The 26208-nt window shown below is 45.7% G+C and overlaps 1 protein-coding gene across 3 annotated transcripts in view; it reads left to right on the forward strand.

Moving 5' to 3' along the window:
- The first annotated feature begins 523 nt into the window (after positions 1–523).
- Positions 524–26208, forward strand: part of actn1 (actinin, alpha 1) — a 58328-nt gene continuing 32643 nt past the window's right edge. For all 3 annotated transcript variants that reach the window (XM_069918091.1, XM_069918092.1, XM_069918093.1), the window contains exons 1-5: positions 524–617; positions 4134–4364; positions 6903–7050; positions 11593–11743; positions 15298–15406. In XM_069918091.1, coding sequence (XP_069774192.1) covers positions 588–617; positions 4134–4364; positions 6903–7050; positions 11593–11743; positions 15298–15406 — 669 coding nt within the window. In that variant the 5' untranslated portion in view covers positions 524–587. The remainder of the gene's footprint in view (positions 618–4133; positions 4365–6902; positions 7051–11592; positions 11744–15297; positions 15407–26208) is intronic.

Below are 26208 nucleotides of genomic sequence, written 5' to 3' on the forward strand. Positions count from 1 at the left end.
TAGCATCCAGAATTTGTGGAGCTCTCTGCCCAAGGAGACAGTAAAGACCACCTCATTAGATATACTTTTGCCGTAGTGAGATAGATTTGTGCATCGTGGGGGAATTAAGGCTACCAGGGAACAGGCAGGTAGGTGGAGCTAAGTCCATGGCCAGATCAGCAATGATCTGATTGAATGGCGGAGCAGGCTCGATGGGCCAGATGGCCAATTCCTGCTCCTATTTTTCGTACAAGCAAATTGACCAGATTAAATGGAACATGTCTAGCCAACAGATGAGCGAGAGTTTAAGTTGAAGCTAATTTGTGGTTGAAATGAATGATACTGGATGACTATCAATTTCAACAAGACTAATTAACAGTGCTCTACAGCACTGCTTAACAGATTTGTTTAACCTTCCTCATTTAATGGTGTCCTGTGCTTGATAACTAAGCCAAATATGAAGAGACATCCCTCAGGGTGACTGAAGAAGTCGTCTTTTAATGAGACTCGCTGGAAATTTGATGTATTGTCCTTTGTGTCTGCAGGCGGAGACAGCAGCCAATCGCATCTGCAAAGTTCTAGCTGTGAACCAGGAAAACGAGCAGCTGATGGAGGATTACGAGAAGTTGGCCAGTGATGTACGTTTCTGAGGTCATGTAGCCCGACCTTTCCATCACCTTGACCCTGCTTGTCTCCTTGAATCCTGAAAAACACAAAATTTTCCCAAAAGTCAGAAAACATAAAACATAGAAATCTAAAGCACAGTGCAGTCTCTTTGGCCCACAGTGTTGTGCTGGCCTAAGTGAGCTCCATTCCACCAATTGAAAAGATAATTGTATCCAGCTCTTACCTAATGCTCTAATGACTTCACTCCCAAAAGGTTCAAGAGAATGTAACTTAAATGTGATTGGAGCCCAGGTTGCTGGGTCTGTAATAGCATGGCGCTAACTGTGCCTCATAGGTTGGCGAGAGGTTTCCTGTCCATTCTCTGAGGATGAGCATCAGCTGACCTCGGCACGGGTGGTGCAGTTGCTGGCATCTCCTCTTCCAAGCGGGCACTAAGGTTTTGGGGCAACGCAGGCTAGCTGTGGTGGGGTGCGTTGGGAGTGGTGACGTGATGCAGGGATGCCAAAGCATCAGCACAGGGGGTCGAGTTTCCACCCCCGCAGCTCCAGTGACCAAGATCCTGTCCTGATCTCTGCTGTTGCCTGTGCAGAGTTTGTCCATAGGTAAGGAAAGATGAATGAACCTTTGCAACATTGTACAAGGTAGGTCATGAGAGAGGCTCGCATTAACCTGTATAAAATTCTCACAGGACTGGGCAGGTTAGATGCAGGAAGAATGTTCCTGATGTTGGGGACGTCCAGAACAAGGGGGCACAAATCAAGGATTTGACGGAAACTTCTTCTCCTAGAGAGCTGTGAACTTGCAGAACTCCTGACCACAGGATGTTGCTGAGGCTGGTTCATTAGAAATGTTCAAAGGTCCTCGTGATGAAAGAGATGACGGAGGATAAGAGAGATCAGGAACAATGTACTGGGGTCACATGATCAGCTACGATTCTATTGAATGGTGGTGCAGTCTCAAGGACTGAATGGCCTTCTGCTCCTGTTTTCTATGATTAAATACATGAATGACCACGCCAAATTAAATCTGATTTATGCCAGAAGATATTGATGCTGCATTCAGTAAATTCAGTACAGGGATGGAGAAAGACCATCCATCACCCTTCATCCAGGTGATCCATGCAAGCAAGGCTCCGATGGTCTACGTTCTGTTGGACTGCGTAGGCGAGGCTCTATTGGACCTTGTCAGCAAGGCTCACATGGACTACCTCGGCGAGGATCCATTGGACCACATCAATGAGGCTTCCACGAAATGCATTGGGAGACTCCATTTGACCGTGTCAGTGAGGCTCATGTGGACCGTATTGACGCAGGTTCCACAGACCGCATCGGCTAACGGACTGCATCAGCGAGGCTCTGTTGGACCATGTTGCCGAGGCTCCACTGGGCCGAGTCGGCGAGGTTCCACTGGACCGCATCAGTGAGGTTCCATTAGATCGCGTTGGAGAGGCTATGATAGACTGTATCGACAAGCCTCCATTGGACCATGTCAACAAAGCTTTGTTGGACCGCGTTGGTGAGGCTCACATTGACCGCGTTGGTGAGGCTCACATTGACCGCGTCAGCAAGACTCACATTGACCGCGTTGGCAAGACTCTGTTGGACTACGTCAGCAAGACTCGCATGGGCCACATCAGCAAGTCGCCGTTGGACCGTGCTCCATTGGATTGCGTTGGCAAGGGTCACATGGTCTGCATCAGTGAGGCTTCATTGGACCTTGTCGTCAAGGTTCCGTTGGACCGCGTCGGCGAGGTCCGTTGGACCTCATCGGCGAGGCTCCGTTGGACCGCGTTGGCGAGGCAACATTAGACCACATCGGCAAGACTCCGTTGGACTGCATCAGCGAGGCTCACGTGGACCGTGTTGGCGAGGCTCCATTGGACTGCATCGGCGAGTCTCCGTTGGACTGCGTCAGTGAGGCTCCATTGGACAACATCAGCAAGACTCACATGGACCGCGTCAGGAAGTCTCCGTTGGACTGTGTTGTCAAGGCTCCGTTGGACTGCGTTGGTGAGGCTCACATGGTCCGCGTTGGTGAGGTTCCGTTGGACTGTGTTGTCAAGGCTCCATTGGACCACATCAGCAAAACTCACATGGACCGCGTCAGCAAGTCTCCATTGGATTGCATCGGCGAGGCTCCATTTGACCGTGTTGGCAAGGCTCACATGGACTGCATCAGTGAGTCTCTGTTGGACCATGTCAGCGAGGCTTCAATGGACCACATCAGCAAGACTCACATTGACCACGTCGGCAAGTCTCCATTGGACCGTGTCGATGAGACTCCGTTGGATCACACCAGCAACACTCACATGGACTGTGTCGGCGAGGATCTGTTGGACTGCGACGGCGAGGTTCTGTTGGACCGCATGAATGAAGCTCACATGGACCAAGTCAGCAAGGGTCTGTTGGACCGCATCAGCGAGGCTCTGCTGGACCATGTCAGCAAAGTTCACATGGACCCTGTCGGCGAGGCTCCGATGGATTGCCTGAGCTAACTGGTTTGTGCCTCACATCCCCCAGCTGACTTACCTTCAGAAATAGCACACTAGCTGCTTAGCTAGCCAGACAGTATTTACATCATGAGAAATGGTGAATTTTTTCAGTTGGTGACCTATCAAAGCCGAGAAAAGTTTGAGGTGAACAAACTTGCAAGTGAAGGTGGGTTGGAAAGGTGTATGAGGGACCAGGGGATAGGAGAGACTGTGACATCAACTTCTCTCTGCTTTCTCTTGCTCTCCAGACTTCCTAGTTGTTCTTCTGGGGAAACAGTTCAGACCCACAGACAATCTCAGCTCCCTCTCCTAGCAGCTCATAGCTTCTCACATTGATGTGTTATAAATTAAGGTGAAGAGGTGGCAGTTAATGGAGTTCATCTGGACAATGCCCGCAGAAGTTGTGTCCTATTGGTCTGGACCCAGGTGCATTGGTACTGGTTAGATCAAGTTGCCCAAGTGTCACTGCTTACTAAGCACTGGCCTTTCACATGAACGGATATGGGCAATGGAGAGGAATGTGCTTCTCAACACAGTTGTCAATGGACCAGGCATCTCAGTGGCTGCTCAATGTTATTCTTTGTTATGGGGTGAGTGGATGCATTTGTATGTGGGCTGTATCTGTGTGTATTTGTGTGGGATGTATCTAGGTGATGTGTGTGTGTGTGTGCGCGCGCGTGTGTGCGGGTGGTGCATGTGTTTGTGCATGCACACATGGGGGTGTCTGTATGATGCATGTGTGCACGTGTGTGCATGTCTGTGGTGTGTGTGTGTGTGTGTGTGTGTGTGAGGTGGGGTTTAGTATGAGGTGACAACCCAGCAGCATCCACTTCAGAAGGTCTAAGGCCAGCAGTGTTTGTCTTTTTGTTCCATTAGGTCTAATTATTCACACCTTCACAGGCAGGAAAGCACCTGAGCCGATGTTGTCCCATTCCCACAGCTCCTCTCAGCTCCCTGACTTCACTGGAGTGGGCAGAGCAGACCCTTTGTAGGCTATAGGTGTGATGTGCTGCTGATGTGTGCCCTTGTGTTGCAGCTCCTGGAATGGATCAGACATACTATCCCCTGGCTGGAGAACCGCTCCCCGGAGAACACCATGCAGGCTATGCAGCAGAAGCTGGAGGACTTCCGAGACTACCGCCGGCTCCACAAGCCACCCAAGGTGCAGGAGAAGTGCCAGCTGGAAATCAACTTCAACACGCTGCAGACCAAGCTGCGGCTCAGCAACAGGCCAGCCTTCATGCCATCTGAGGGCAAAATGGTGTCGGTACGTGTTGGTGGGGAATCACTCTCTTCCAGGCAAATCATTTCACCTTAACCCCCTCATTACAGGATTCAAGGCCTTATTTTCATTTCCTGGTGAGTTTCTTTATCATTGGTACTAGGCCTTTGCTTTGCAGACTTTGTCTGGTCTATGTCGATTCGGTCTTTACCACAATGATAAATGGTGCATCTGCACAGTGTCAAACCTAATCCCAGCCACATCTGATGGTCTCACACAAGAATCAAGTTTTCTTTAATCCCTTGTTACCCAAAGCCACTATGTTCTGCTGCACCTATAGACACAGAAGGCATTGTTCTCTCTGCTCCCTTCACTTCCTGCCTCCCAGACCTTGGCCTCGCCACCACATTCCTTCCAGGTCCAGGACCACCCGTGGCACACTCGGACAGAACTGGATTTGGTGGGAATCTAATTGAAGTTCAGCAAGAGAGTGGTGGAGAAACTCAGGAAGCAAAGGGTGACTAGCATTTCAGGCCTGGGCCTTTCGTCAGGAATAAGAATAAAACTGAATAAAAAGGTAAGGAGAGGGAATGGAGGGGATCACAGGCTGACAGGTAAAAGGTCGTAGGTAGGTACAGGTGGGAGGGTAGAAGAGGAGGAAAGCTGAGGAGATAAGGAGAGGGGTAGTTCTAATGGGAGACAGAAGGGAAGAGTGTGGGGAGCTGGAACAAGGGAGACAAGGGTGGGGAAAGAGGGAGATTGGTAGATTGGGGAAATGGTCAGTGTTAATGCCATCTGGCTGGAGAGTGCCGGGATGGTCGTTTTATGGAATGTTACGTAGGACTAGATGTTAATCTCCCTTGCACTCCTGAGACTTGCTGCCTAGACTCTGCGGGGCAGCCAAGTGAGTGGTGGCATCTTTTGGGAGATGAAGTGGGCGCCCTCCTTCCTCAGTGTTTCGCTGATAGACCCACGACACCTCTGCAGGGTTCAATATTGAATCCCGGGCTCACCTCCTAGATGCCCTTAACTCACTTGGGTGCCCAGGTGGAATCCTTTCTCCTCATCCAGAGCCACTGACTACCCTTTTCAGCAGCTCTGGAGAGATCTTTGGCTGCTTGTCGATGTATCTTTCCTCTCACTCCCAATTCCCGGAGTAGCCGTGATGATGATGTGGCTACAAATCTTCTGCAGCCAAATTCAACCGGTTGGACCCTTGCCTTCCAGCCTCAAGCCCAGCGTACTTCAGTTGCTTGTGCACATAGGTCTCCTCCACTTCATCCTCCCAGGGCATTGTAAGCTCGACTATATAAATGAGATGGAGTGAGGCCGACCACAGCCCAAGGTCTTGTCTGAGGTTGGTTTCCACGATTTCATTTGGGAAGCTGAGCCTCTGGCCTAAGTCTGCCGCCATCTTCCAATCACACCTAACCATCTGATCTTGATATGGCGATTCCAGCTTGACCCTCTCACCTTTCCAGACAAATGCTGTTACCGGCCAGTGGGATGAAGGGGGAGGTAGAGCATTGATACTCATCTGCCAATTTTCCAGCACTGCTTCAAGACATCATAGCACCTGATTGTGACGCCAGGTGTATCAGCCTTGCACGTTTTAGTGTTGCTGAGGTCGGGCAGAGGGAGCATTTCCCAGATGAAATCACAGAAACCAACCTCAGACCAGACCTTGGGCTCCATACCACTGGCTGAGGTTCGTGGCAGACATCAAGACCTGATGGTGAATCTCGCTCTGAATGTCTCCATCTCCCACAACTCTTTCCAGGAAACCGAGATGGAATGCAAGGTGCTACATAAATTCCAGATTGTTTTATAATCCAGTTTACGTTGTGCTTCTTGCTTCCAGAGTTACGATCACAGCCAGTAATTAAAATGTACACTATGATTCTAACGGTAATGATTTTGCTTCATAGTGTACCTCAAAAGTGCTTTCTTTAACATAATGATTAGAAATTACTGTAAATTTTCATGTTAGGCTATAAATTTTAAATTGAGATGTGGGGGAGAATTGTTTGCAGACATGTGAACCAAGATTAAATCTTCATTGAAGAGGGAGCAGGGAGAAATATTTCATTTTTGCTGCGATTTGATTTTGGTCACAATGTTTTGTGAAGATCGCAGGTGATCAGTGGCCCACTTCGCCCTATACCCCTTCCAATGGTTAAAAACCGACCCCCCCCCCTTCAATTTAAAGATTTAAAGGGGGCAGTTGGGGTTCTTGTTCACACAAGTGGTTTCCACTTTTGTGTCTCTGCGTATGGGAGTGAGGTGGGGTGTACGGGACGGTTCTGGCTTAGTTCTTGTTCACACAAGTGGTTTCCACTTTTGTGTCTCTGCGTATGGGAGTGAGGTGGGGTGTACGGGACGGTTCTGGCTTAGTGAGGATAAGTGGGAGCACAGTTCTGAAGAGTTCATTGAGGTTCCTGCCAGCATTTTCTCCTACCTTGCTGAAGGGCTCAAGCCTGAAACATTGGTTCTGTATCTTTACCTTTGCTACATAAAGGACCCTGTTTGACCTGCTGAGCTTCTCCTGCACTGTGTTTTTAATTGAGCCTCTGGTGATTGCAGGATATTAACAATGCCTGGGGGTCGTTAGAGCAAGCAGAGAAAGGTTACGAGGAATGGTTGCTGAATGAGATCAGGAGGTTGGAGCGACTGGACCACCTGGCAGAAAAATTCAGGCAAAAAGCAGCAATCCACGAGGCCTGGAGCAATGGTAAGTGCTTCAAGGTCGAATCGGCATTGAGTCACAATGTGTAGGATCTGTTCTTTTTCGTGGAGTGATGTTGGTGTTGATGTTCTTTTATGTCATTGTAAACTGGGCTAAACATTCAGGAGAAGCAGTGCTATAGATTTCTGAGCTCAAACAGGAGATCAAAGTATTGCAGACCATTTTGCCAACCCCTCCCTCTGGAACTCGCTGTAAGGTGCTCCTGGCTCTGTTCAGAGTGAATGAGAATGGTTCCAGCAGAGGCGGAAATGTGCATCGTGTGGCCCCTGGCCTCACCTCACTGTGCAACTGTCACCAGGCAAGGCCAAAGGCGATCGCGGCCACAACCTCACTTTTGTAAACGATTAGCACAAATAGATCCGAGTTGAACAAAAGGAGTGACTTATTGGGACTTAACTGATCAAATCCTTTTGGTCATTGTAAATGCCCGAATTAGTTTGCACCTCAACTCCCTGGATGCAGCTGAAATTTCTCAGACTTCAGATTTTTTTATGGTTTGGTGATATGAAGAGAACCCGATCAAAGATGGTCCAGTGTTTGAGATAAATGAGTGGGCTGCTGGGAGGGCAGGGTGGGCTCAGGGCTTCTCGGTTTCTTGGGGTGTGACAAATACATTGACGGCAGGTCCTCTGAGAGGGAGAAAGTCTAAGGCAGTGAGACTTCCACTTGTATCTCCACCCAAGCAAAGTGATTCACAGTCACTCTCCTCCCTATGCATGCTGCCACTGCCCTCGGGGAGGGTGGGGTGGGGTGGCAACACTGTAGTCGAAGCAGGACCTAAGCAATAGGGAGAGGTTGAGCAGGCTAGGGGCACAGGAGGGTGATCAGTGATCTCATAGAGGTGAACTACATCATGAGAAGAATACTGCAGATTGGTCTTTTGCCCAGACTAGGAGAATGGAGATCCAGAGGACATGAATCTGACACAGAGAGTGGTGGGTGTATAGAATGGGAGCCCGGAGGAGGTGGCTGAGACAGGTCGTATTGCAACGTTTAAGTCAGATGTATACATGGATAGGATGGGTATAGAGGAATATGGGCGAAATGCAGGCAGGTGAGACCAATGTGGGTGGGACAATTTGGGTTAGCATGGGCAAGTTGGGCTAAAGGGCCTGTTTCCATGCTGTCTGACTCTCATCGTCTGGCGGAGTTTCGATGTTGATTGCAGAGCAGTACCCTGTAAGGGTCCAATTTTGCCAATGGCAATGCTTTTCATTTTACAGTGCACTGCAATCTCAGCATCTTGTTATTTGATGCATTTAGCTTGAGTCAATTACAAGCTGATTGTAATCTGTCCCTGTGAATAAAGGACTCTCTCATTCTCCACAGTCAGGTATTTCCATTATAATATCTCAAGAACCATTTAATTTCCCAGGGTAATTAACTATTCCTATACATCCCACTTGCTTTGGTTGCTCTCAAGTAAATGAAGGGAGCATTAGGTAATACCTCCACAGTCCTTGACCTGCACAGTGCAATACATCAACGTGCTGGAGAAACTCAGCAGGTCACGCAACATCCACAGGAGTAAAAGGTACCAATACTTTGGGCCTGGGCCCTTTGTCAGGCATAAGCAAAAGCAAGCAGGTGGGGGGAATGGGGGGAGGAAAGGAGGAAGAGACAGGGATGGGAGGGTAGAAGAGACATCCCTGTCTCCTTTCCACCAGGTCCCTCACCCCTTTCCTTCCTTTACCTATCAGAGCTACTCCCTCCCTCCCCCATCACTTCCCATTTTCTCTGCATCCATTTTCTCTCTGCATCCACCACTCCCTGTGTAAAATGACTTAACCCTGACATCTCCTGTAAACTCTCCTCCACTCACTTTAAACTGATATCTTGAGCATTCGGAGGGAACCCACACAGGTCACAGGGAGAATGTGCAAGCTCCTTACAGACAGCGCCGGATTGGAACCTGGGTCGCTGGCGCTGCAGAATGTGGCTGTAAATGGCCCGCCCTGTTTTCTGTGCGCGTCCTTAATGTCATTGTATTCCACATGCCTCCAGCTGATGTGGAAAGACCTGCCTCTTTGATCTGCTCGGAATCTCTTTAATCCTGCTCCCCAACCTTTTCCCCTAACTCCACAAATGATTTATCTGAAGATATCTGTGTGGAAACAGGCCTTTCAGCCCAACTTGCCCATGCTGATCAAAGGGCCCCACCCACATAAACCCCACTGGCCTGTGTTTGGCCCATGTCCCTCCAAACCCAATCCTATCTGGGTATCGGTCTATTTTATTTTCTTAAACCTGCCTCATTCACATCCTCCCATCACATGCACCCATCACCATCTGTGTGAAAAGATCACTCCTCAGGTTCAACTGTTCAATCTCCCCTGCCCTCACCTTTGTTAGCCTGAACTTGTCCCCCTGCCTCTTCCTCCCTCCTCTCCTCCTTTCACCTTTTCATTCAGGCACCTGCCTGCTCTTTGCTCATACCTTGGCGAATGGCTCAGGCCCAAAATGTTAGGCACACTTTACTGCATAACCTGCTGAGTTTCTCCAACACTTTTGTGTATTTCACTGCGATCACAGTGTCTGCAAACTTTCCAGTTTAACTCCTTTAGTGGCCGATTCCCCAAGTCAGGGCAAAAGTCTCACACCGTTCACCTGATCTATTCCTCTCATGATTGTTTACACCTCTGTGAGATCACCCCTCATCCTCCTGCACTCTAAGGAATATCTCTGCCTCTCCCCATATCTCTAGTTGGCTTTGGAAAGTTGCCTAGACAAAACCTTGTCAATCAGGCAACTTCAGGCCATGAGAGGTCTCTGTATGGAGAGGAAACGAAATTCTACTGGAGCGATAGAGAGCTAGAGGAACTCAGCAGGTCAGGCAGCATCAGCGGAAAGCAATGGATGGATGACATTTTGGGGCAAAACCCTTCATCAGGAAATAGGAAGAACTGGACAATGTCCGAATGAAAGGGTGGAGTATGGAGGGGAGGGTGGAGAAAGACCACGAGGTGGCAGGTCTCTGGTCATATCTCCAACTCAATGCAAGTGGAAGCAGTCTCTTACTTGTGTAGCAGTTAGTGCAATGTCTTAACAGCGCAACGATAGGGACAGGACCAGGGTTCAAATCCTGCACTGTGTGCAAGGGGTTTGTAGATTCTCCCCGTGTCTGTGAGTTTTCATCCCACCGTTCAACATGTACCGGGGTGTAGGTTAATGGGGTGTAGATTGGGCAGCATGGACTCTTGGGCCAAAATGGCCTGTTACAGTACTGTATGTCTAAATTTTTTTTAAATTATGAACATTTTATTTCCAACAGCTATTAGGCTCTTGAACCTCCCCTTGTTATATCAATAAGGGACCATCTGATAGCACAAAAGAACTATCCACTCTTTTTATCACAGCAGGATAACTGTGAATTTTAACTAATTTTGTGTATTGTCTTTTTAATTCAATTAAGTATTGTATATGCCACCGTATAAGATTACTCTTGTAAAGACGACCCCCAGAATTTCCACTTACAATGTAGGTTTTGAGCTGTACTTCACTGTATAAGATTACCCCAAGTTCGGCACGTACCACTGACCAATGGAGAGATCTCGTCACAATATTTTAAAAGCAAATTACCCAGTCAAGGCTTAAATTTTAGCAGCATATATTAAAATAAACTACCATTAGCTCCTGTCATAGGCTGTTTGAAGCCCATATAGAGTCAACAACAGTCGGAGTGGGTGGATGGACCCCGTGGGGGAGCACTAAGATTTCACTGTCAAGATTTAGATTTTATACTCAGCATTTTTAAGTTTCGACTCGTCTTGTACACCAACATATACAGTATTTAGTACGTTGTTTTTGTAGTGTTTTATTCACAAGGTACGAATTTCAGTGCATGTGCACATTGTACAATGTGTATGACAATAAACTTGACATTATCACCCACACCCTGCGAACCAGATCATTTGTCAAAGAAAAACATCCTTGTGAGCAAAGCAAGGCTGCAGAGAAATCTGCCAAACACTGCAATGCTAACTCCATCTAGATCAGTGGTTCTCAACCCTTTTCTTTCCACTCACATACCACTTTAAGTAATCCCTATGCCTTTGGTGCTCTGTGATTAGTAAGGGATTGCTTAAGGTGGGATGTGGTGGAAATAAAAAGTTTGAAAACCACTGTTTTAATCATCCCTCATTGACTCGTTATGTGCACAGTTTCAGAACTCCAAAGGAAATGGGCCAATGACAATTTTTCTCAAGCAAAATATTTCCGTAACAATTGAGTCTAGAGCAGTGGTTCTCAGCCTTCCCTTCCCACTCACATCCCACCTTTGCCCTATTGTCCTTGAAGTCTTCCTATTGTCCAAACACTTAGATTTCCTGATGTGGTGGGATGCAGGCTCTGAGGGAATAATCTAGAAATCTAACCTAACTGCTCCACCCATCAGCTCCGTCTAACTATCAGGCAGACCCTGTGGTGGAACAGCGAGTTGAAGCTGCTCGCATTCCCAATGCCCAACCCCTCTCAAAGGGGGAGGTTGCACTCTCTGACTGCTCTTTCTGTCTCTTCCTCCTGTTCTAGGGAAAGAGGATATGCTGATGGCCAAGGACTTCGAGACGGTCACTCTCTCTGAAGTGAAGGCTATACTGAAAAAACACGAGGCCTTCGAGAGTGACCTGGCAGCTCATCAGGACCGCGTTGAACAGATAGCAGCAATTGCCCAGGAGCTGAAGTATGTCGTTCATCAGAGTTGTCATAACCAGGCGAGGCTGGATCAAGGAAGAGACTGGGTCTGTCCAGAGTGAAGTGCTCCATGGGAGCGTTCAAACTGCTGGAAGTCCCTTTGACTGATGGCTTTCATCAGACACAATGTTTTCTCTTGATAGTAAAGCTGTGGAGGATGAGCGCTGAATTTCGACTCTGCAAGGGCGACACAGTTAACATAGCAGTTCTTTATTTTAAATGTCAACATACAGCACGCTAACAGGCCATTTTGGCCCACGAGTCCACGCCACCCAATTACACCCCATTAACCTACACCCCCAGTATGTTTTGAACGGTGGGAGGAAACCAGAGTCCCCAGGGGAAAACCCACACAGACACAGGGAAAACGTAGAAACTCCTTACAGACAGCGTGGGATTCGAACCCCAGTTCCAATGCTGTAACAGCGTGGCGCTAACCGCTACACCAACCGTGTGACACTATTTGCAGTGCCAGTGAGCGGAGTTCAAATCCACCGCTGTCGTGGGAAGCTCCAGGAGGAACCCCATGTAAACATGGGGAGAGCATTCAAACTCCTCACAGAGAGGCGGATTCAAATCCAGGTCATTGTGATAGCCATGCTACCCCCATCTTATCCTATTTCTTTGAAGATCCAAGCTAATATATAACCCCCAAGTTTTCCGTAGCCTGTCACTCACTGTCATGCTCGCATTGAGATTTCCGATACAGCAAGGCTTTGGGTTAGTAGACAATGAATAATAGAACCCTTAGAGCAATACAGCTCAGAAACAGGCCCTTCAGTCCATCTTCTCTTCTGTGCCGAGCCATGATTCTGCACTTGTTCCATTGACCTGTACTTGGACCATACCCCTATCCATGGACCTATCCGAATTTTTCTTCAATGGCAAAATTGAGCTTGCATTCACCACTTTAGCTGCAGCTCATTCTACACTCCCACCACCCTCTGCGTGAAGAAGTTCCCCTCATGGTCCCTTTGAACATTTCACCCTTAATCCCTGTCCTCTACTTCTTGTCCCACCTGACCTCATTGGGAAAAGCCTGCTTGCATCCGTTTTCTGGGAATTATGTGCCTGCATTCCTAGATCCCTCAGTTCTACTGTATTCCTCAGTGCCTTTCCATTTACTATGTATGTCCTACCTGGGTTATTCATTGGTAGGCACTCAATTTCCCCCCCTTCTAAAAAGAAGTTGCTTACATCACACACTGAGTGTTCACTGTGACCTTTTTTGGGGATGAGGTGGGTGAAGCAAAAGGTAGAACAGGATTATTGTGTGACACCGACTGTTTGTACTGGATGTGGCCTGCTATGTCAGGGGGATGGATAGGGAAAAGCAGGAGCATTACATCTAACCATCGTGGATTGGTACCAAGTAAGAGGGGCGAGTTTGGGATCCACGTGGTGCTGTCTGTGTTTCTTCAGCTGTCATGTATCTTCTTAGCAGCCCTGGTGGGAGGCTAAAGCTTCTTTTCCTTTTTTCCCCTCCCGATCTGCAAGGTGACATCTGCAGAACATTTTCCCCCAACAATCATGAGTGCTTTGCAACATGGCCTTGAATTAAGCTGGAAAGGGCGCAGCATAGATTAGAAAGGATGAGAGAGAGCGTGTGAGTTATCAGAGAGGTTGAGTCCTTTCTTTCCCCACTGGAGAGTAGGAGGCTGAGGGATGACCTTATAATGGTAAATAATATCATGAGGGACATGAATATGGTGAATCTTTCTTCCCATGGTTACAAAATTGTAAAACTGGAGGGTTTAGATTTATTCCCCAATTGTACTGGAGAAATTCAGCAGGTCACGCAGCATCTATAGGAAGTGGAGCGTCACCAACGTTTCAGCCAGGAATAACAGGCAGGTGCCTGAATAAATAGGTGGGGGGGAGGAGGAGAGCAGAGGAGGGGGAAGGGGCAGGTGGAAGATCACTGACTAACAGATTAGACGACATAGGTGGGCACAGGTGGGAGAGGAGAAGTTAACCTGTGTCTGCCTCCTGCCCTTTCCTCTCCTGTCCTCCCCACCCTCCCCCAACTCTTTTTTATTCAGCCACATGCCTGATTTTGGCTCACACCTTGATGAGGGGCTCAGGCCCAAAATGTTGGCTTCTCCAACACATTTGTGTCCTGCTCTCTGAGTCTAGTTATAAGTGGTTCTGTCATCCTACTAAAAACTCAAGATTCCAGATTCCTTCATTGTCATGTACCAATATAGCAAATATAACAACTTGCACAAAATTGGTCAACATTTACTTGCTGTAACAATACATAATGAGGCCGCCAAAGCCTAGCATCTTCACCCATAAGAGAAAGAGAAGCAAAAAGGAATCCCTTCAGAGACACTGAGTATCCATAGATTCTCCTTCTGAAGCCGCACAGTTCGTTCCAGCAGTGTCCCTGACCTCCTGGTACTGAATCTCTGATACAGTCATGAACCCTCAGTGCCCAAGGTCATTTGGGAGCCCTGCTTGCCCTAGGCACCCTCACACAACCTCATGCTGATACCTGGCTCCGTCCAATACCCTGGTTCCCATCAGGAGCTCACAGCCTGATGTGAGTCCCTCAATCTCCAGTTCCCGAGGACTAGTGTGAATCCCTCAGCCTCTAGTAGCCCACGACCTGGGTGAGAGTCCCTCTGTCTCCAGTCTCCAGCAGCCCACAATTAAGTGTGAGTCCTTCAGCTGTTGAGCACCCTTGTTGGTCCAGTTCCGGGGCTTCTTCCCTGTAGGGCTCTCCCAGGCTTCTCTTACTGTGGGGTGGAGGGCAGGGGGTGGGGGGATGCATTCTCCCACTTCTGGTGTCCTGCTGATACCCCAGAGTCCGCGACCCCTTGTGGTCCTCACGAGTCTGAGCACTGTACAGACTGCCCCTGGCATGCCAGCAAAGCTCCAAGGAGGCCTTTTCCCTAGGGATAAGCCTCTACCACCTGGGTGAGACAGCCATGCGTTCAAATCCCACTTGAGAAGCTTGAAGATATGATCTATTCTGCCAGATTAACCTGTCTGCACTGTCTGAGGCAGCAAACTGAGGAACATTCTTCCTCGGGACTGCTTGAAGAGCAAGATCTTTTTTAATCTTCACTTATCCTTAGGTCTTAAAGCTAACCAGCAATTTGTCTTCTTGTATTTTTGATGAGACACTGCCAGGTGGAGATTGCTTGTCGACAAGGACAAAAACCATTAAGTCCTTGGTGTTATTCCTCAGGTATGAAAGGTGCAATATCTCTTACACCAGGTAATCAGGGTCCCCAACAATGAGGATCAGCTCCTCATACAGCAGGCCTTTCACTTTCAGAGCTCAGGTGCAGAGATAGCGCTGGTGATGTACAGTGAGCCTCTGTACAGTGATGTACAGAGATAGTGCTGGTGATGTACAGTGAGCCTCTGTACAGTGATGTACAGTGATGTACAGAGATAGCACTGGTGATGTACAGTGAGCCTCTGTACAGTGATGTACAGTGATGTACAGAGATAGCGCTGGTGATGTACAGTGAGTCTCTGTGAACTCTGCACTTCCCTGTGGATGAAACAAACTTCCTCTGACTTTTACAGTGAGCTGGATTACTGGGATTCTCCAAGTGTGAACGAGCGATGCCAGAAGATCTGTGACCAGTGGGACAACTTGGGAGGCCTGACCCAGAAGAGAAGAGATGCTTTGGAGGTATTTCCATTTTGCTTTGCTCAAATAAATATGCATGAGCTTGGCCTGGAATGCGGAAGGATCTTGTGCACATGCATGGGACTCTGATTGCCCTCTACTTCTCCATAAGGAGCAGATTGATTACTCTGTCCTAAAAGCCTGAAATGGCAGAAAAATGCTTTTATTCCCTTAAATTTGGCAGATTGAAGCAGAGAGAATTGGTGCTGAGGAGGATGAAAAGTTTTGAAAGGACAAAGGTCCAAAAACAAGAGGACCAGACCTTAACATTAGAGATGGATGATGACTAGAAGCAGTTCTGGGTGGCAAGGTTAGCGTGCATCTGCATCCTCTTGACTTTGGCCAATTTTCCCTTGTGTTTCCAAGTACTACGAAACCTGGTCCTTAATAATGGGCTCTAGAATCTTGCCCTCCACTGAGGTCAGGCTAATTTCCTGTCTTTTTCCTCTCCCCCTTTTTAAAGAGTGGAATGGCAGCTTCATAATCTCTTCAGCTATCTCATTAAGACCCCTGGGGGTGTAATCCATCTGGTCCAGGTGGCTGATCCCCCTTGAGCTTCCCAGCACCTACTCCTTGCTTATAGCGACTCCTGCCCTGACTCTCTCGAAAGACTGACACAAAATGCCATTCAGTTCATCCGCCATTTCTCTCTACCCCATTGCCACAATTCCGTTGTAATTTTCCATTCGCCCAACATCCACTCTTGCATCTTTTTCACTCTTTATATACCTGTGTCCCCTTTTATATTGTTGGCCAGCTTACTTCCATCATTAATCTTTTTTCCCCTTACTCCTTTTTGTATTGTCTCTGTTAGTTTTAATAGCTCCTCAGTCCTGATGGTACCTGCTTCTTCTCCTGAGAGAGTGATCAGTTTTATCAGCCTGCACTTGACATTATTCATTTCCTGGAAGGTTTAAAAGCCTTTCCCCTGATCCTGGTAGAACATTGATTAAAATTGATAGTTTGGAGGTTTCTCACTTATCATCCATTGCCATATCCTTCCTGCGTTTGAGGATAGGGGGGAGTGCTGTTGTGTCAAATGTGGCATTGTGGTTTTTGAAAAAGGTGGCAAAATTAATTGGATAAGAAAATTAGTTGGGGTTTGTTGATTAAATTCTCTTGGGATATTGCTGGACTATTTTTAAAAACTATTGTCCTGTTGACGCTGATGTGACTGTACCTGGGCTTATTTGCTCAATGCTCAATGTAAACAAAAATGTTTCTGAATGTTATGCAAGGAATCGAAGAAACAGCTGGAGCATGGGCTTCCTTTGCTGTCCTCTTGTGGTGAAGCTTGTATAAATGTTCAAATATATTATCATCCATCTGCCTGTACATAAACAACCAGAAGAAACAGCGTTTTGCCGGACCGCACCACATAATAATCGTGCGTGTGTGCATGTGTGTGCACATGCATATGTGTAAAAAAAAGATAAATATTTTGGAATAGTTACTCAGTTACAGGGCACTGTTTCTCATAGCCTATGTGAAGAAGCTACTTCCCAGTCATCAGTCCTGGTTTTGATGCTCCTGTACCTCCTTCCCAATGGAAGTGGGTCAAAGATCCTGTGTGCTGGATGGAAAAGGTCCTCTAATTCTTTGAGCCCTAATTAAACAACACTTCTGGTGGAAGTTGTCAATAGAGGAAAGGGGACCCCTCTGATCTCCTTGGATGTTTTGATGATCTTTTCTATAGACTTCCGATCCAATGCTTTGCAGTTACCATCCCAAACTATGGTCCATGATGATGCAATATATATTTCTTAGAGATTTTGTTACATTGTTTGATTTTGGTTGTCTGTTAACGACTAATCCCTGTGATATTAATGTACTGGATATAAAATATCCATTTCTGATTTCTTGATATTCCAGTAAACTAATGACATTTGTAGTCAACATGAGCAGCGATATGCCAAGAGACAAAAAAAAGTTAAAAGTAGATAAATAAATATTCACGGCTGCAATAAAGAAGTGATGTTTCAATAATACAGGCAGATCCCAGAGTTATTTATGTTTAGGGTGGTACAGGGAGGTTCAAGATCCTGATGGTGGTTGGGATTAAAAAAAAACTGTTCTTGAACTTGGAGGTGCTGGACTTCAGTCTTCTGAAGCTTCTTCCAGGAAGTGGTTGTGACCAGAACGCTGGTAGCATTTTCTGATGTTGGTTGCCCATGATGGACGTGGCTAGGTTTGCCACTTTCTGCAGTCTTCTGTGTTCCTGGACACTGGAGTTTTCAAACCAGGCTGTGAAGCAACCAGTCAGTGTACTTATCACTGTGCTCCTGTAGAGGTTTGATTGAGTATTCAAGGACATGCCTTACCTCCTCAGAAAGTAGAGCCGTTGGTGTGCCTTCTTCGCGGTTGCCTTGTGCTAGCTGCAGGAGAGACCCACTGAGATAGAACTTAATAGAACATTGAACAGTACCAGCCCATAATGTTGTGCTAACCCATATAAACCTACTCAACAATCTAACCCTTTCCTACCTCACACCCATAACCCTCTATTTTTCGCATCCATGTGCCTGTCAAAGAGTCCTTTTAATGTCCCAGTTGTACCAGCCTCCACCAGCACCCATGACCTTTTATCACTGGCATCTCCCTGAGATTTTCCTCCCCTCACCTTATACAGATGTCCTCTGGTGGTTGCTACTGTTGCCCTGGGAAGAAGGTGCTGGCTGTCCACCCTATTATAATCTTGCAGACTTTTTCACTCCAAAGAGAAAAGCCCCAGCTCTGTTAACCTTGACTCATAAGACATATTCTCCAATCCAGACAATACCCTGGTAAATCTCCTCTGCAACCTCCCCATAGCTTTCACATCCTTCCTACAATGAGGCGACCAGAACTGGACACAATACTGCAAGTGTGGTCAAACCAGAGTTTTATAGAGCTGCAACATTTCCTCACAACTCTTGAATTTAATTCCCCAATGAATGAAGACCGGTATACCATAAGGTATAAACCTTCTTAACTAGCCAAGTGCAGAAACTTGGTTCTTTTCTACAGTGCTTAGAAACCTGCATTTAACCATGTACCCTGCCTTCAGGTTTTACATTCCCAAAATGCATCACTTCACACTTATCCAGAATTAATTCCATCCACCACTTTTCGGTTGCATTCTATCCATATCCCGCTGGGTTTGGATATGGCACTATCCACAACACATCCAACCTTTGGTGTCATCTGCAAACTTACTGACCCATCCCTCTACTTCTTCATCCAGGTCATTTATAAAAATCACAAAGAGCAGGGGTCCTAGAACAGATCCCTGTGGAGCATCATGAGTAACTGAGCTCCAGGCAGAACACGTTCCATTTACTACTACCCTCTGCTTTCTCCAGCAACCCAATTCTGAATCCATACTATAACAGATTTGTGTTAATATTAATCTTTCAAGTTAAAATCTTCAGTTATAAAATGTATATTTCCTAGTAAAGTTAGTTTTGGGTGGATCAGGGTCACACAGAGATGCACAGTTGCACTCAGAGAGGTCATTTTCAGAGTCGACACGTCTGGAAAAACAGCCATAAAGCTGAAGTAGTTTTCTCGAGAACAATGGGTGTTGGCTTCAAAGCATTTGTGTGTACACACACCATTCTGCTAGCAGCTGTTCAAACACACAGGACTTTTAATTCAATGGTCAGCAGACTTATCGGAGACTCATAAAATTTTGAAGTGGCTCTAAGTGGCAAGAGATGCTATTAGCGTATACATGTGAATTAACTTTGGAAGGAACGTCAAAAAAGGTATGATTCATGTTTTTGGAGAAATGAAACAGAATCAGTATTGATGTCATGTGTCATGTCATGAGACATTTCAGAGAGAAACATATTACTGGAAGCAGAGACATTTTGAAACCAGAAGGAAGTTCACCATCCTGTGAGGAAGACAGGATTGCAAAACAGTAGCCTCTATAGAGAGAGAAAGAGAGAGGAAGGTGCTGTTCTGTGTTGTATTATCCTTATCGTAGGAGATCCACAAAATCAGTGGCAATAAAGAAGAGCCACTTCACTGAATAAAAAGGACAGTTTCAGGATTGAAGATACAGCAAGCAGAAAAGGTTTTGTTGTGTGTTACTCCTGGAAAAAGGGGAAGGCGGAATAAGTGGCTTTTGAATGAGGAAGACCACTTCTGACTGTCTCTTTAAGAAAAGAGGGCTGTTCAACCCTGTCTTTTTTCAATTTGGGCACTTCGTTTAACCCTTGTCTGGGTTTGTGAAATCATCATGAAAGAAAATAGCCACTTCTTTGGAGAAGAGAACAAACTCATCGTGTGCAACACAGATTCCAAAATCTCCAAGCAAGAGAGAAAAATCATTCGTATGAAGAAACATTGCTCTGAAAACAACTCTTCAAAAGAATGGTGTGAATTTTAAAGAGGTCTGATGAATTGATGTTTCAGCATATTTCATTTTTGCTTTTGAGCAACAATTTAAAGAAACCTGAAGCTTCACACTTAATCCATAATTGTTTTTGAACGGCAGTAAAGACTTTGAGTTTCAAACAAAAGTTTTGTGAGACTGAGCTTTAAAATCACCTCTTCAGAATTATGCCTGAATAGCAATGGTTTGGGTTTTCTCTCTCTCTCTCACACACACACACACACACACACACACACACACACACACACACACACACACACACACACACACACACACACACACACACACACAATATTTGAAAATACCTTTGTGGTACATCCCCATTACTTAGTTCGTAACAACACAGCCAAGGTTTCAAGGATCCCATGCCTCATGACTTTCTGAATGAGTCTACCATAGAGGTCCTTGTCAACTGCATTACTAAAATTCAGAATATTACATCTACCTTCATCAATTTATCTTGTTACTTCCTCAAAAAACTCAATCCCTCACAATCACTAAGAAAACTCGGCTTCTCTAAATCCTTGCAAATTCTGTTCCTAAGAATCCTCTCCAATAATTTGCCCACTGCTGATGTAAGAGTCACTGGTCTTTAATTCCCAGGGTTCTCCCTGCTACCTTTTTTAAATAAGGGGACCACATTTGCCATGGATGTGTGGATGGACCTCCAGGAACTGTCAATGCTATCAGGTTCCAGCCACAAAAATACCCTCAGTCGCGTTGATTTCATTTATTTTTATTTCGACATACAGCACAGAAACAGGCCCTTCCTGCCCATGAGACCGTGCTGCCCAATTACACCCCATTAACCTACACCCGCTCCAGTACATTTTGACGGGTGAGAGGAAACTGAAGCCTCCTGGGAAAACCCATGCAGACACGGGGAGAAGGTACAAACTCCTTACAGATAGCACGGGTTTCGAACCCTGGTCCCGATCGCCAGCACTGTAATGGCGTTGCGCTAGCCGCTACGCCAACCATGCCACCCATGTTGAGGGCACCAGATTATCAATCGCCATCCTACTCTGACTCGTTTTGACCTTTTATTCGGCCAGCAACAGGAGGTGTCACCAGTAAATTCATAAATTGCATTGGAGCCAACTTTGGCTGTGTAATCATGGGGTCTAAACCTGCAGCATTGATAGCAGCAAGGCTATGCTCTAGAAATTAATGGAGCAATGCCTTAGAGGTTCCTCCTACTTGTCCGCACCTGTTGAATTTTGTTATGGCTTCTGCAGCTGCTCTTGAACATGTACTTTCAGCTAGAGAGGCTACTGACGCAAAAAGCAAGAGTGTAATCAGTGAAGAGCAATGGAACCCTGTAGATGAAAGGGAAAATTTCTCAGTTGAGTACAAGTTAAATAGTAGGTTGGCACCTCCCTACGTTACAACCACAGCCCAGCCATGCACATTTCATTGCTGACTGACTTTCTTGGATTCTTGGTGAAGGTGAATTTCAGTCACCATTGTTTTGGTAATGGCACAGATGTAGATATTTTACACTGAGGAAGTGATGGCAATAAACAGCACCTGAAAACCTCTGTCAACTGAGGAAAGTTGATACATATTCAAAATAAGAACAAGACAGCAATTTGAAGACGAGATCTAACAATGAGTTAAAATGGAAAGAGATGAGAAAGGACATAGGGAAAGATTTTTTTGCCATTCACTCAGAAAAATAACTTTAAAATAGCAGTGCAGTGGGAGAGGCTATAGGCCCCCAAATAACCTGCAGGGCACCAAGGAACAGATTAGTACACAAATTTTGGAATGGAGCAGATATAGTAGGGTTGTTGTTATGGGAAACTTCAACTTCCCTAATATTGACTGGCACCTCCTGGGGCAGAATTTTTCTGGTGTGTTCAAGAAGGATTCCTGACACAGTATGTGGACCGGTCAACGAGAGGAGAGGCCATACTGGATCTAATCCTGGGTCAGGTGGTGGACCTCTCAGTGGGGAAGAATTTCAGTGATAGTGACCCCAACTCCTTGATCTTTATCATACCTATAGACAAGAATAAAAACAGGCAAATTGGAAAAGTGCTTAATTGAGGATGGGCTAATTATGATGGGATGAAGCAGGAACTAGGGAGAGTAAATTGGGAATAGATGTTCATGGGGGAAAGCACAGAAGTAATGTGGAGGAAGTTTAAGGACCACTTGCATGGGATTCTGTATAGGATTGTCCCACTGAGACAGGGAAAAGATGGTAGGGAAAGAAAACCGTGGTTGATGAAGCAGGTGAGGTAGCTAGTCAAGAGGAAGAAGGAAGTACACATTAGATTTAGGAAGCAGGAAACAGGAAAGGCTCATGAGAATTGCAAGATAGCCAGGAGCAAACCTAGGAGAACTGGAAGGGGGCATGGGAAGGCCATGGCAAGTAGGATTAAGGAAAACCCAAAGGCATTCTATGATTACATGAAGATCAAAAGGATAATGAGAGTGAAGGTGGGGCCATTTAAGGATAAAGGAGGCAAAATTCCTGGAGGTGGACCAGTTTGGGGAGGTCCCAAATGAATACTTTGCTTAACCACCAGAGAAAAGGACTTTGGTCAAGGTGAGTTTACATTGTCTAATCCAATTTAAAGGTGTTCATCGAATGCATAGGTCCAAAGTTAGATGATCTCGTTTTTATCCTAATGTTGATCCACGATGTGCCAAATGTAAAATTTTTGAGGCCTCTCTGATTCATATGTTCTGGGAGTGTCCAGAACTACAAGAATATTGGGAACAATTCTTCAAAACAGTATCACAGATTCTTTGGATTAAATTAGAACCATGTATTTTTATTGCTCTGTTTGGTAATTCTTTAGAAGAGAGGATTTCCTTGAATTCATCTCAAACAGGAAGAGTAGCTTTTACTTCACTGATGGCCAGTTGAGCAATTTGGATCAGATGGAAAGACAGCAGAGCACCAACCCATATGCACTTTGGTTCAGGATGTTAGGTCCTGCTTGAGTTCGGAGAAAATTAATGTTAAAGAGATCAAGGTTGAATGTGACAAGATATGAGGCCCATTCATGGACTATGATCATTTTTTGATGCCTTAGGCAGGGATGCTCTGGGGGTTTTCTATCCGATGTCCGAGAGCCAAGACTTGATTCTTCACAATTTATTTGCTGGTGACCGTGTTTAGTGAGAGTGGTTGGATTAGTGGGGGGAGAAGGGTCTTCCTTTTTTTTCTTTATTCTTTTGTTCTTATTTTTGTCTATTGGTCTATTTCAGTGGCTTTCAAACTGCCCCCTAAATTCACATCCCACTTTAAGTATTCCGTATGCGATCAGTGCTCTGTGGTTAGTAAGGGATTACTTAAGGTGGTTTTTGGGTGGAAAGAAAAAGTTTGAAAACCACTGTTTTAATCGTCCCTCATTGACTCGTTATGTGCACGGTTTCATAGCTCCAAAGGAAATGGGCCAATGACCTTTTCTCAAGCAAAATATTTCAGTAACAATTGGGTCTAGAGCAGTGATTCTCAACCTTCCCTTCCCACTCACATCCCACTTTAAGAAATCCCTGACTAATCACAGAGCACTGATGGCATCGGGATTGGTTAAAGTGGCGGGGGGGGGCATTTTGAAAACCACTCATCTATTTAGATTAATACAATGTATATCTCAGTATTAGAATGCGAGGTGAAATTCTCATAAGGACATTTCACTTTTATTTTGAGAATTATATAAGAATGTATCATTGATAATGTGACTCATATTCTGCATTGCATTTTCTAAAACCTATATAATTAACTAATAACTAAACAATATGCACATGTACTATTCCTCCCTATCAAATTTTTAAAAAAACAAGTGCTGGACCATGTTGAGATTAAGGAAAAGGGTGCTGGATCTTCTTGAAAACTTGAGGATTAATGTTCCCGGCACCAGTTGAGATGTACCACAGGCTGCTGTGCGAAGGGAGGGAAGAGATTGCTCGGGCATCGGGGATGATCTTTGTTTCAGAAAGGAAATAGGGAGAATCCAGGGAATATAGACCAGTGAGTCTTACATCAGTGGTGGGCAAACTACAAACTATTGGAGAGTATTCTAAGGACAGGATTTTCGAGCATTTAGAGGAGTACAATATTCTCAGGGAGATTCAGCATGGCTTTGTGAAGGGAAGGTCGTGCCTCACGAGCCTAAACAAGTTATTTGAGGAGGTAACAAAAGAAATTGATGAGGGTAGGGCGGTAGATGTGGTCTACATGGATTTTAGTAAGGCATTTGACAAGGTCTCCCATGGGAGACTCGTTCAGAAGGTCATGAGGCATGGCATCAATGGAGCCTTGGCTGTGTGGCTTGCTTGTAAAAAGAGAGGGTAATAGTAGAAGGAAAGTATTCTACCTGGAGGACGGTGACTAGTGGAGTGCCGCAAGAATCTGTTCTGGGGCCCCTGCTCTTGGTGATTTTTATAAATGACCTGGGTGAAGAGATGGAAAGATGGGTCAATAAGTTTATGGATGATACGAAGGTTGGAGGATTTGTGGATAGGGCTGAAGGCTGTCATAAGTTACAACAGGATATTGAGTTGGGTGGAAGAGTGCAGATGGAGTTCAATCTGGATAAGTTTGAAGTGATGCTTTATGATAGGTTAAACTTGAGGGTAGAGAACACGATTAAGGTAAGTGTGACGGTTAGCACAAAGCTGTTACAGTGCCAGCAATCAGGACTGGGGTTCATATCCTGCACTGTCTTTAAGGAGTTTGTACGTTCTCCCCATGTCTGCATAGATTTTCCCCAGTGGGTCCCATTTCTTCCCACCGTTCAGAGCATATTGAGTGTAATTGGGCAGCATGAGCTTGTGGGCAGAAAGGGCCTTTTAATGTGCTGTTATGACTAATTTTTTTAAAATTAAGATTAAATTTAAATGGTTGCCGTGCAGGTTGATACGACAATTTGAGAAGGCCTATGGGATGCTGGGCTTCGTTAATCTGAATTGAGTTCAGGAGTAGAGAGTCATGTTGCAACTCTACAAATCTCTGATGAGACCACACTGTGTTCAGTTCTGGTCACCTCATTATAGGAAGGATGTGGAAGTTATAGAAAGGGTGCAGATGAGATTTACCAGGATGTTACCCGGATAGAAAGTATGTTTTATAAGGCAAGGTTATCAAACCTGGGACTTTTTTGTTTGTAGTGAAGAAAGATGAGAGGAGACTTAATAGAGGTTGACTAGATTCTGAGGGTCATAGTTAAGGTAGATAGTCAGCACCTTTTTCCCAAGACAGGAATAGCAAACACCAGAGGACATATGTACAAAGTAAAGGGAGAAAAGTTCAGGGGCGACATCAGGTTTTTATTTTAAACACAGAGAGTTGTGGGAGCCTGGAATGCCTTGCTGGAGATGATGGTGGAGGCTGAAACATTTGGAGCATTTAAGAGACTCTTAGACAGGCACATGAATGGAAGAAAAAGAGAGAGTTACGGGACAGGGAGGGTTTAGTATTTTTTTTGGTAGGAATATATGGATCCAGCACAACATTATGGGCCAAAGAGAATCAGAATTTATTGTCATGAACAAGTCATGAAATTTGGTGTTTTACAGCAGCACAAATTTTTCAAGAGTCTTCAGCAAAGCATTCGATAAGGTTCCACATTCTGGAAGTTAAGGTCATAGCAAATTGGATAGAAAATTAGGTTGATGGAAGATGGTGGAAGTTAAAAGGGAAAGTCTGCAGACTGTAGTGCAATACACAAGTGCTGGAGAAACTCGGTGGGGACACAGCATCTATAGGAAGCAAGGGTTAATCAACATTATGGGCCTGAGCTCTTCATCGAGGTGGAAGGTTGTTTAGCAGATAGTGGTCTGCCAGAGGGTCCGGTGCTGGGCCCATTGCCCGTAGATGGAAATGTACAAGGCCTGTTGATGGATGACATTAGACTGTCTGACATTCTAGACAATGAAGGTTGCATCAGGATCTTGGTCGCTGGGCAAGTTAGCAGAGGAATGGTTGATGGGATTGAATAGAGAGAAATGTGAGGTGTTGTATTTTGGCATCTAACCTGGGTAGGACCAACAGAGAATGATAGGAATATAGGGAATGTATACATTTAAGAAATGTAAACAAACTGACTCTGCCATGCAGAGTGAATAACATTGAGGTCAAGGTGGTTGTTACACCATTAAATGAGCTGATCTATCTCCCTCCTGTACACTTCCTCATTGTCGTCTGTGATTATGCCGACAACTGTGGTGTTATCAGCATACTTGTAGATGACATTGGAATTGTTCCTGACCACACAGTCATGGGTGTGTAATGAGTAGAGCAATGGGCTAAGCATGCATCCTTGGGATGTGCCTGTGTTGATGATCAGTGAGGAGGAGATGTTGTTTCCAATTCATACTGACTGTGGTCTTCCAATGAGAAAGTCAAGGATCCAGTTACAGAGTTGGGTACAGAGGGTACCCTCCAGGGTCTGGAGTTTGTTGA

Source organism: Narcine bancroftii, chromosome 2 (genome assembly GCF_036971445.1).
Source record: "Narcine bancroftii isolate sNarBan1 chromosome 2, sNarBan1.hap1, whole genome shotgun sequence".
NCBI classification, from domain to species: domain Eukaryota; kingdom Metazoa; phylum Chordata; class Chondrichthyes; order Torpediniformes; family Narcinidae; genus Narcine; species Narcine bancroftii.